Genomic DNA, 12,601 nt, shown 5'->3' with positions numbered 1-12,601 from the left:
AATACCAAACCTAACACAAGAATTTTGCTTTCACCATGAGTGACCTTGAGGATTTTGTTTTATACAAGAATATTTCAATTGAACAATCGAGTTTCAAACACAAGATTCATACAAACTGCACTAATGGTTACCAAAGTGTTTCTTCTGAAGGGCTGGCTATTCCAATACATCAAACTAAAGCAAAATACTGCAGATGCTGAAAACCTGAAATAAAAACGGAATATACTGGAGAAACTCAGTCGGTCTAACAACATCAATACAAAAAGAAACACAATTAACATCAAGTCCAAAGACTCTCTGGAACTAATGAAACACTCAAGCAGGTTCGCCTGTTCAGGAGCCAGAGAGCTATCGTCAGGCTGGTGATTTCCAGAATCCACAACTAGTCACAACTGCACTGAACAATCAGCAGCCTGCTGCTCAACCAATGACACTCAGCACACATATCCCAATACAGGGTACAGGGTATTTTATCACTCCTTCCTCCATCTTCTTACAAAGCAGCAGTATAAACAAACTTTCATTGAGTTGCAAGAACTTGTTTCCAAAACTGCAAAAATTCCTTCCACAGTCCTATGCTTTAAAAATTATTTTAAAAGTTCAGAATTGAAAGCCAGTCTCAGTAGTCGTGACCAAGAAACTTTCTTTGATTAACATAAAAGCTGATCTGATTCACTAATTTCATTGAGTCATAGAGATGGAAACAGACCCTTCGGTCCAACCCGATATCCCAACCCAATCTAGTCCCACCTGCCAGCACCTGGCCCATATCCCTCCAAACCCTTCCTATTCATATACCCATCCAGATGCCTTTTAAATGCTGCAATTCTACTAGTCTCCACCACACCCTCTGGCAGCTCATACCGTACACGCACCACCCTCTGGGTGAAAAAGTCGCCCCTTAGGTACCTTTTAAATTTTTTCCCCTCTCACCCTAAACCTATGCCCTCTAGTTCTGGACACCCTGACCACAGGGAAAAGACTTTATCTGTTTATCCTAACCATGCCCCTTATGATTTTATCAACCTCTAGGGTCACCCCTCAGCCTCTGACGCTTCAGGGAAAACAGCCCCAGCCTGTTCAGCCTCTCCCTATAGCTCAAATCTTCCAACCCTGGCAACATCCTTGTAAATCTTTTCTGAATCCTTTCAAGTTTCACAACATCTTTCCAATAGAACAGACCAGAATCGTACGCAATATTCCAAAAGTGGTCTAATCAATGTCCTGTACAGCCACAACATAACCTCCCAACTCCTGTACTCAATACTCTGACCGATAAAGGAAAGCATACCAATCGTTTTCATCACTATCCTATCTACCTGCGATTCCACTTTCAAGGAGTTATGAACCTGCACGCCGTGGTTTCTTTGTTCAGCAATACTCCCTAAGACCTTACCATTAAGAATATAAATCCTGCTAAGATTTGCTTTCCCAAAATGCAGTACCTTACATTTATCTAAATTAAATGCCATCTGCTACTCCTCAGCCCATTGGCCTATCTGATCAAGATCCCGCTGTAATTGAAGGTAACCGTTGCTGTACCCTACACTTCCAATGTTGGTGTCATCTGCAAACTTACTAACTATACCTCTAATGCTCGCATCCAAATCATTTATGTAAATGACAAAAAGTAGTGGACCCAGCACCGATCCTTGTGGCACTCCACTGGTCACAGCCCACCATGAAAGAAGATATATTTTAAAAATTGCCCTGGAGGGATTTTCTTTCACAAAGTCATTACATAAGTAAGAAGCACGTAGGTGTTTTCATTGACCCCCATAAATATTGACACACTTCGCAAGGGTGGACGCTAGGAAATTGTTTCCATTAGGCGAGGAGACTAGGACCCATAGACACAGCCTTAGAATTAGAGGGGGTCAATTCAGAAAAGAATTGCGGAGACATTTCTTCAGCCAGAGAGTGGTGGGCCTGTGGAATTCATTGCCGCAGAGTGCAGTGGAGGGGGGAACGCTAAATGTCTTCAAGGCAGAGATTGATAAATTCTTGATGTCACAAGGAATTAAGGGCTACGGGGAGAACGCTGGTAAGTGGAGTTGAAATGCCCATCAGCCATGATTGAAAGGCGGAGTGGACTCGATGGGCTGAATGGCCTTACTTCCACTCCTGTGTCTTATGGACTCCACTGTAATTTTAATTTCCATGGGACCCTGTAACGATTGCGTGCATGTGTGATCACATTGAATGAAGGCTGAATCAGATTTCTCTATAAACCTATCCATCAATGACTGAATAGCTTGCTATCACTCACCATCAAATTCTCAAAATAATTTATAGCTACTCTGGAAACTGACAGTCATTGAACTAGACCTCAAAGCAACTGACACCTTCCAGAGAGGAAAGGTGAACAGAAAATGCTGGAAAGATTCATCTGATCTGGCAATACCTGTGGAGATAGAGACACTAAGTCAACATTCCAGGTCAATGACCTCACATTAGATCTGTTGAAGGGTCATTGAAAACACTGTGTACTGACTACATTCCAACCATCACTGTGAACTGCCTGCACCATGAGTCAAGCTGTTCCAGTACAGTTGCAACACTGGTATCCACCGAGCAATGTGGAAAACTGTACAGGTATGTCCTGGCTTGGAATGATAAGTTAACATGTAATATTTATGCCATGCAAGTGCTTAGCAATGTCTATCAACAAGAGAGAATCCATCCATTGCCCATTGAGATTCAATGGTATTACCATCACCCACTGACCAGAAATTGAGCTGGATCACCCATGTAAATACTGAGGATACAAAAGCAGGTCAGAAGTTAAAAGTTCTGCAATAAATAACCTATTTTCTGTCTAACATTTTCTCTCATTTGTTCTCTGCTGCATAGGATACAGAATCCCATGAACGGTACAGCTTCTAGAAGCGTCAGCATGCCAATCTCCGTGCACTACTTCCCAGCAGCCTTGCAGAAATATTGCTCTTGTCTCCCCACAGCCTGTCTACCATCTATGATGCACAAGTCACAAGTGCGATGGAGTACTCCCCACTTGCCTGGATGGGTACAGCTCCAAGAATACTCAAGAAGCTTGACACCACCATGCCAAAACATAACTTGATTGAGTGTAGAGGATGTTGGACAGCCAATCAGTGGCAGCAGTGTGTACCAGGTTCAAGGTGCACACAGTCAGACTCCTTTAGCAGCATGCAATATTCACTCCCTTCCCCAGCAACACAGTGGTCATAATGTGTACCATCTCCAAAATGCACTGTGCAAATGTACCAAGATTCCTTTAACCGAATAGTCCAAATCAGCAATCTCTACCACCTAGTGGGTGGCACAGTGGTTAGCACTGCTGCCTCACAGTGCCAAACACCCGGGTTCAATTCCCGCTTCAGGCAACTGTCTGTGTGGAGTTTGCACTCTCTCCCCGTCTGCGTGGGTTTCCTCCGGGTGCTTCAATTTCCCCCCACAGTCCAAAAAAATGTGCAGGTTAGGTGAATTGTCCATGCTAACTTGCCTGTAGTGTAAGGTGAGGGGGTAAATGTAGGGGAATGGGTCTGGGTGGGTTGCTATTCAGCGGGTCGGTGTGGACTTGTTGGGCCGAAGAGCCTGTTCCCACGCTGTAAGTAGTCTAATCAGGCAGCATATTCATGGGGAAACCACCAGTCGCAAATTCCCCACCAAACCACATATCATCCTGATGCTGCTGCTTCCTTGTCACTGGATCAATATCCTGGAGCACCCTCCCTAACAGCATGTCGGTATATTCACACCAAATGGACAGTAGTAAATTCAAAACAGCAGTTCACCACCACCTTGCCCAGTTAGGGAGGATGGGCAATAAAGGCTGCTCCAGTCAATGACACCTACATCTTATGAATTAACTTAAAACCTCACAATCAGTGATCATAATTTAAACAGTAAATTATTTTTGATCCATTCCAGTATCATAGAAAGAGGTGATGATTTGGTGGTATTATCACTGGACTGTTGATGCAGAGACCCAGGTAACATTCTGGGGACCTAGGTTTGAATCCCACAACAGCAAATGGTGGAATTTGAAATCAATAAAAATCTGGAATTAAGAGTCAAATGATGACCATGAATCTATTGTCAGAAAAACCCATTTGATTTACTAATGTTCCGAGGGGAAAGAAATTGCTATCCTTACCTGTTGTGTCCTACATATGAACCCAGATCCACAGTGACTCTCATGAGCTATAGGGAGATGTTGAATAGGGCTGTTTTCCCTGGACCGTCGGAGGCTGAGGGGTGACCTTACAGATGTTTATAAAATCATGAGGGGTATGGATAGGATAAACAGACAGTCTCTTCCCTGAGCGGGGGAGTCCAGAACTAGAGGGCATAGGTTTAGGATGAGAGGGGAAAGATATAAAAGGAACCTAAGGGGCAACTTTTTCATGCAGAGGGTGGTACATGTATGGAATGAGCTGCCAGAGGAAGTGGTGGAGGAGGCTAATACAATTGCAGCATTTAAAAGACATTTGGATGGGTATATGAATAGTAAGGGTTTGGAGGGATATGGGCCGGGTGCTGGCAGGTGGGACTAGATTGGGTTGGGATATCTGGTCGGCATGGACAGGTTGGACTGAAGGGTCTGTTTCTGTGCTGCACATGTCCATGACTTGCCCTCTGAGCATTTCGGGGTAGCAATAAATATAGGCCTAGCCAGCAATGCCCTCTTCCTGTGAAAGAATTTAACAAGTGGCTATTTTGCTAGAACTCCCTTGCATATTTTGTATTTTTAAAATTTCTATTTATGTCACTTAAAACCTTTTAAATTATAGGAGTGCATAATGGAAATTAGAGTGGAGGTTCAGGAAAACATTCTTCACAAACAGAGCAGACTAAATGTTGAAATCTCAAGGGAGAGGAATATGAAAGGTTGTGGAGAGTGTGATGAGAGGTGGTGGATTGTACAGAGGGGACTTAGACTGTGGTATATTCAACACTTTGGGGAGTGATGGAGGAGATCGAGTGGGAACAGAACAGAGGAGAGAGCAAGTATGAGGAGAACAGGAAGGAGTGAGTGTGATTAGATTGTGTGGCATATTAAAGAGTGTGGGGAGCGAAGGAGCGTGTGTGATATTAGAGACAGGAATGAGTGAGATATTGAAAAAAAGTGAGATTAGACGGTAACTGATCTAGTGGCTCTTGTTTGTTCCTGAAAACATTCCATTTGCAAATTTAAACGAAAAAATGACTATCTACAATCGCCTTCCAGCAGACTGTTACTCGGAAAAAGTGGTCAGGAGTTTTAGCAAAGCCAGCTTTGTTGTGGTCGGCTCAGCCTCACTCCCTGGAGGGTTTCCATCACAGGCAGTGTGTTTTGGAAACAGCAGTCCTGTATTTATCTCCCCCTCCCCCCTCCCCCGGGCTCTGACCTGCTGGTGTTTCCTCTCCTTCTCGATGCGGTCCATCCTCTCCACCCTCAGCCGGTCCAACTCCAGGCGCAGTTCGTCAATCTCTGGGTTCATGTTGTTGCGGCTCACCAACACCTCGAGCATCTCCAGAACCCGCACCACTTTCGGCATCAGTTTGGCGATCGCCTCGCAGCCGAATACGTCGATGATGCGCTCAAATTCCTGTCCGACCACCGCCGCAATGTCGTAGACGTCCATCACCGAGAGCTCAGTGGCGGTCTTGTCGAGTGCAGACACCGCTCCTTCCATGCTGTGTCCCCCCCTCCCTTTGTCTGCTCGCCTTTTCCTAACCTTCCTGCATCGAAACTTGGAAAAGAACCCTTCCTCTCCCTGCTGTTGTTTAGTCTTTCTTCTCCAAACAGTTCCCTCCCTGGACTAGGACTTCCCTGGGAACATCCTGCCTGAAATTCCGATAAAGTGCACTGGAAACAGACATTCCCAGGCCGAGGGAGTCTGGAGTCAGCTTTGCGCATGAGCCTGCCCCCACCCCCGGATACGGGAGGGGCTGCATACTTCTCCCAAGCTTCCAGCCAGCGGAAAGAGGATCCCAGGAAAACACAGCTCACCACCAGAGAGCAACAAGCTGCCTGCTTGGAATGAGCTACTCCTCCACCCCCCAGGAATTAAACTCCCGACACACTGCCTCAGGGAGGAGAACATGAAGGTTTCTGTAAGGATTGGAACTAACAAGAACTCAGTAAACTGCAAACCACTTCTCTGATCATTTAAAACGAACAACTGCAAATGCTGGAGCACAGAACAACCATCAATCAGTTCCAAGACTTCACCAGTCCCCAGAAATAGAAATGGATTAAGTGCCACAGCGATAGCGCTCGCCACAGCAGCAACACTCTACAGCAGGAACATCAATTTATGAACAAAGAGTTGTTAGACAAACAGCAAAGGACATCACACTGTGCACCATTGGGTGACCTGCACTACTTAAAGTCTTTGTATGCAATGTATTTGGAGAGACTGACAAAAGTGGAATTTATTAGATTTAACACTCAATTCTATTCATAAAAGAAAATTTTCGTTAGTGATTATGCATATTGGTATAGAAGACCCTGAAAGGTGCTATCAATCAGCATTTGCAAAGGAATAACCGACTCAATGATGCTCAGTTAAGGTACTGTCGTGGCCTTTCAGCTCCTGTCCTCATTTTATCCTAAGATGGACAAAGTAGCTGAATGCCCTTATTCAAAAAGGGAGGCAGGAAGTAGGAAATTACAGAGTAGTTCACTTAAGATGCATCATTAATAGATGTTAAAATCTATTATTGAAGAAGTAAGAAAGTCCAAATACAATCCATCAGAGCTTTTTGAGGATAAGTCATTTTGATTAATTTGTTGGAGTTTTTCAAAGATGTAGCAAGTCAGATGAATAATGGGGATCCTGTAGATTTTAATACATTTGGATTTCCAGAAGGCATTTGATAAGATGCTGCACAAAAGGTTAACATACAAGGTAAGATCAGAGGGGTTAGGAGAAATTTATTAGCTTGGATAGAGGATTGGCAACCAACAGCAAGCAGACAGTGGAGATAAATAGGGCTTTTCGGCTTGGCAAAATGCAACTAGTGGGGTGTCACATGGTTTGGTCTTCAGCCCCAATTATTTACAGTCTAAATGAATTTGATGCAGGGATAGAATGTACTGTAGCTAAATTTGCAGATGATGATAAAATATGTGGGAAAGTAAATTGCAATGAAGAAATTTTTTTTAATGGATATGGATAGGTGAGGTGAGTGGACCAAAATTTGACAGATAGAGTTTAATGTTGATAAATGTGAGGTTATCCATTTTGATCAGAGGAATAGAAAGGCAACTTATTATCTAAACGGAGAGAAATTTCAGAGCGATTTGGTTCAGAGGAATCTGGGCATTGTTGTGCATGAATCACAGAAAGACAGTACAAGTCATTCTGCTATAATGCATTTTTGGTTAATGTGAATTTTCTATAATATGATTGATGAATTGGAGACACTGATTCTAAAACGCAAACTTTTAAATCGTGTGTTGGCTGCAACATGACTACATCGCCAATACTTTAAGCGCTGTTTCTAAAGCGCAATTTTTTTATAGCTCAGGGTTGCACAAGAACGCAACCATCATGCTATCAAAGGACTACCTGTATACAGGAGCTACAGCACCAGAAAGGCAATTAGAATTTTAGCATTTATTATACAATCTTGGGACCCTTACTTGAAGAGTCATGCAGTTGCACTGGAGGCAGTTCAGAGAAGATTCACTAATGATTCCAGAAATGAGAGGTTTGAAACGAGAGAGCAAAATTTAAAAAAATTAAACATTACAGTTCTACTTAATAAAAACGAGAAAAACAAAGAAATACAGTTAAAAGTTCAACATCACCGTCCAAAAGCGCCAGGCCATGCTGGTCTTGCATTCTTCACAATGGCTCGACCTCACCCACGACAGACTCAAACTTTCACCCTCAGCTGCTTGCTGTCCCCACCAACTGCCCCGAGCTGCCTGCTCTCACTCTCACTGTTCGCTGCCCCGAGCTGCCTGCTCTCACTCTCACTGCTCGCTGCCCCGAGCTGCCTGCTCTCACTCTCACTGCTCGCTGCCCCGAGCTGCCTGCTCTCACTCTCACTGCCCGCTGCCCCGAGCTGCCTGCTCTCACTCTCACTGCCAGCTGCACCGAGCTGCCTGCTCTCACTCTCACTGCCAGCTGCCCCGAGCTGCCTGCTCTCACTCTCACTGCCAGCTGCCCCGAGCTGCCTGCTCTCACTCTCACTGCCAGCTGCCCCGAGCTGCCTGCTCTCCCTCTCACTGCCAGCTGCCCCGAGCTGCCTGCTCTCCCTCTCACTGCCAGCTGCCCCGAGCTGCCTGCTCTCCCTCTCACTGCCAGCTGCCCCGAGCTGCCTGCTCTCACTCTCACTGCCAGCTGCTCCGAGCTGCCTGCTCTCCCTCTCACTGCCCGCTGCCCCGAGCTGCCTGCTCTCCCTCTCACTGCCCGCTGCCCCGAGCTGCCTGCTCTCCCTCTCACTGCCAGCTGCCCCGAGCTGCCTGCTCTCACTCTCACTGCCAGCTGCCCCGAGCTGCCTGCTCTCACTCTCACTGCCAGCTGCCCCGAGCTGCCTGCTCTCACTCTCACTGCCAGCTGCCCCGAGCTGCCTGCTCTCACTCTCACTGCCCGCTACACCGAGCTGCCTGCTCTCACTCTCACTGCCAGCTGCCCCGAGCTGCCTGCTCTCACTCTCACTGCCCGCTGCCCCGAGCTGCCTGCTCTCACTCTCACTGCCAGCTGCCCCGAGCTGCCTGCTCTCACTCTCACTGCCAGCTGCCCCGAGCTGCCTGCTCTCACTCTCACTGCCTGCTGCCCCGAGCTGCCTGCTCTCACTCTCATTGCCAGCTGCCCCGAGCTGCCTGCTCTCACTCTCATTGCCAGCTGCCCCGAGTTGCCTGCTCTCACTCTCATTGCCAGCTGCCCCGAGCTGCCTGCTCTCACTCTCACTGCCAGCTGCCCTGAGCTGCCTGCTCTCACTCTCACTGCCAGCTGCCCCGAGCTGCCTGCTCTCCCTCTCACTGCCAGCTGCCCTGAGCTGCCTGCTCTCCCTCTCACTGCCAGCTGCCCCGAGCTGCCTGCTCTCCCTCTCACTGCCAGCTGCCCCGAGCTGCCTGCTCTCACTCTCACCGCCCGCTACACCGAGCTGCCTGCTCTCACTCTCACTGCCAGCTGCCCCGAGCTGCCTGCTCTCACTCTCACTGCCAGCTGCCCTGAGCTGCCTGCTCTCACTCTCACTGCCAGCTGCCCCGAGCTGCCTGCTCTCCCTCTCACTGCCCGCTGCACCAAGCTGCCTGCTCTCACTCTCACTGCCAGCTGCCCCGAGCTGCCTGCTCTCACTCTCACTGCCCGCTACCCCAAGCTGCCTGCTCTCACTCTCACTGCCAGCTGCCCTGAGCTGCCTGCTCTCACTCTCACCGCCAGCTGCACCGAGCTGCCTGCTCTCACTCTCACTGCCCGCTCTCACTCTCACTGCCTGCTGCCCTGAGCTGCCTACTCTCACTCTCACAGCCAGCTGCCCTGAGCTGCCTGCTCTCACTCTCGCTGCCAGCTGCCCTGAGCTGCCTGCTCTCACTCTCACTGCCAGCGCCTCTGGGCTGCCTGCTCTCACTCTCACTGCCAGCTGCCCTGAGCTGCCTGCTCTCACTCTCACTGCCAGCTGCCCTGAGCTGCCTGCTCTCACTCTCAGTGCCAGCGCCTCTGGGCTGCCTGCTCCCACTCTCACTGCCAGCCACTCTGAGCTGCCTGCTCTCACTCTCACTGCCAGCCACTCTGAGCTGCCTGCTCTCACTCTCACTGCCAGCCACTTTGAGCTGCCTGCTCTCACTCTCACTGCCAGCCACTCTAGCCTGCCTGCTCACTCCCTGCTGCTCTGGGCTGCCTGCTCTTACTGCCAGCCACCCCTGGATGCGTGCTCCCAGACGCGCTGCCAGTCAGATTGAACAGTTTAGGCCTTTTAAACTCTTGAGAATGAAAAATGAGAGGAGATCTAATTCAGGGATATAAGATGCTAACATAATATGCTGTGTATAAGAGGATGTTTTGTCATGTGGGCATTCTAGGATAAGAAGTCATAGTTTCTGGATAAGGGGTAGAGATGAAGAAAAATTATTTCTCTCAAAGGATCGTGTAGAATGCACTACCCCGAGAGTGCAGTGGTTGTTGGAAGACTGAGTAAATTTAAGGAGGATATAGACAGATTTTTAGAACATATGAACATAAGAAATAGGAGCAGGAGTAGGCCATCGGGCCCTTGGAGCCCGTCCTGCTATTCAATAAGATCACAGCTGATCTTTTTGTGGATTCAGCTCCACTTACTTGACCACTCACCATAATCCCTAATTCAATTTTTTTAAACAAATCAAAAACACAAACATTCAAAAATCTATCTTTGCTTTAAAAACAATCAACAAGGTAGCCTCAACTGCTTCACTGAGCAGGGAATTCCACAGTTTCACAATCCTTTGGGTGAAGAAGTTCCTCCTCAACTCAGTCCTAAACCTATTCTCCCTTATTTTGAGGCTATGCCCCCTAGTTAGAGGTTCACCCTCTAGTGGAAATAACCTCCATGCTTCTACCCTATCTCTTCCCTTCATAATTTGATATGTTTCCAGAAGATCCCCCCTCATTCTTCTAAAATCCAATGAGTATAATCCCTACCTACTCAGTCTCTCCTCATAAACCAATGCTGTCAATTCCAGAATCAACTGAGTGAACCTCCTCTGCACCACCTCTAATGCTAGTTCATCCTTTCTCAAGTAAGGAAAGCAAAGGTGTACACAGTATTCCAGATATGGCCTCACCAGCACTTGATACAGCTGCAACATAATCTCCCTATTTTTAAAGTCCATCCCTCTGGCAATGCAGGACAGAATTCCATTTGCCTTCTTAATTCCCATTTTTTTTTGTGATTTATGCACAGGGACACCCAGGTCCGTCTGCACAGCAGCATGCTGCAATTTTTCACCGTTTTAACAATAGTCCATTTTACTGTTAGTCCTACCAAAATGGATGACCTCTCATTTACCAACAATGTTAAAAATCACACAACACCAGGTTATAGTCCAACAGATTTATTTGGAAGCACTGACTTTCGGAGCACTACTCCTTCGTCAGGTGATTGTGGAGAATAAGATTGTAAGACACAGAATTTATAGCAAAAGTTTATAGTGTGATGTAACTGAAATTATATATTGAAAAAGACCTGGATTGTTTGTTAAGTCTCTCATCTTTTAGGATGACCATGTTGGTTTCAGTTCTTTCATATGTAAATGACAAAACGTTTTCTAATAGTTACATTCTCAAGTGAACTTTAAGAATTGGTGTCATGTTGGCCCAGATAATGGATTGAAGGTGTTAGCTCCCCGTGAGGCTGTTTGTGCTACAACAGTCAGACTAATTCTAATCTGAAAAACGGATTTACAGAATCTTCCATTAATTTTCCATGCATTTTTTGAGCAAAGTAAAATGTAATTCTGCAAGTGCAAGTTCACCCCACAAACGTATATGTACATGTGTGTAAGTATGAGTGTAAAAGGGTTTGAGGATGTTTGTGGAAGTGTTTGTGTGTGTGTAGGAATATCTGTGCGTGTCCATCTGTGTGTGTGTGTGTGTGTGTGTGTGTGTGTGTATGTATGTATGTATAGGGTCACCTGTAGTGTGACATGAACCCAAGGTCCCAGTTGAGGCCAACCCCATGGGTACTGAACTTGGTTGTCAGCCTCTGCTCGGCCACTTTTTGTTGTTGCTTGTCCCGAAGTCTGCCTTGGAGAATGATTAGCCGAAGGTCCAAAGTCGACTGTCCCAGACTGATGAAGTGTTCTTCGCCTGGGAGGGAACACTCCTGTTGATTGTTCTGCAGTGTCAATTCATCCACTGCCGTAGCCTCTGTTTGGTCTCGACAATGTACCGTGCCTCAGAGCATCCTTGCCTGCAGCATATGAGATAGACAACATTGGCTGAGTCGCATGAGTACATGCCACAGACATGTTGGGAGGTGTCCCCACGTGTAATGGTAGTATCCGTGTCAACACTCTGATACGTCTTGAAGCATCTACCGTGACAAGGTTGTATGATATTGTCCTAAAAGCCAGACAGTTTGCAACGAACAATGATCTGTTTGAGGTTTGGTGGCTGTTTAAAAGCGAAAAGTGGAGGTGTGGGGCAGGTCTTGGTGAGGTGCTCATCCTCATTGATAATGTGTTGCAGGTCACAAAGAACATGACATAGTTTTTCAGCTCCTGGGAAATACTGGACAACGAAGTGTACCCTATCAGTTGCAGCTCGTGTCTGTCTCCTGAGGAGGTCATTACGGTTCCTCATTGTGGCATGTTGGAACTGGCGGTCGATGAGTTGAGCATCGTACCCTGTTCTTATGAGGGCATCCTTGAGCACTTCCAACTGTCTGTCACGTTCCTCCTCATCTGAACAGATCCTGTGTATGCATTGGGCTTATCCAAAGGAGATGGCTGTTTTAATATGTTGGAGAAGCTGGAGCAGTGTAACATCGAGAGGTTGTCTGTGGGTTTGCGGTAGAGTGAGGTGCTGAGGTGCCTATCCTTGATGGAGATGCATGTGTCCAAGAATGAGACAGATAGTAAAGAGTAGTTCATGGCGAGTTTGATGGTGGGATGAAACTTGTTGATATTACTGTGTAGTTT

The 12,601-nt window shown here is 46.8% G+C and overlaps 1 protein-coding gene across 4 annotated transcripts in view; it reads right to left on the bottom strand.

Moving 5' to 3' along the window:
- Positions 1–6,007, bottom strand: part of rilpl1 (Rab interacting lysosomal protein-like 1) — a 63,314-nt gene extending 57,307 nt beyond the window's left edge. For 2 of the 4 annotated variants that reach the window (XM_060843323.1, XM_060843327.1), the window contains exon 1: positions 5,373–5,927. In XM_060843323.1, coding sequence (XP_060699306.1) covers positions 5,373–5,660 — 288 coding nt within the window. In that variant the 5' untranslated portion in view covers positions 5,661–5,927. Of the gene's footprint in view, positions 1–5,372 lie in introns of all 4 variants that reach the window. The other 2 variants (XM_060843324.1, XM_060843326.1) reach the window with 2 other exon arrangements.
- Between the last annotated feature and the right edge of the window lie 6,594 nt (positions 6,008–12,601).

The sequence above is a fragment of the Hemiscyllium ocellatum genome, chromosome 24 (genome assembly GCF_020745735.1).
Source record: "Hemiscyllium ocellatum isolate sHemOce1 chromosome 24, sHemOce1.pat.X.cur, whole genome shotgun sequence".
In the NCBI taxonomy this organism is placed as follows: domain Eukaryota; kingdom Metazoa; phylum Chordata; class Chondrichthyes; order Orectolobiformes; family Hemiscylliidae; genus Hemiscyllium; species Hemiscyllium ocellatum.
This window is presented reverse-complemented; position numbering and strand designations above follow the sequence as displayed.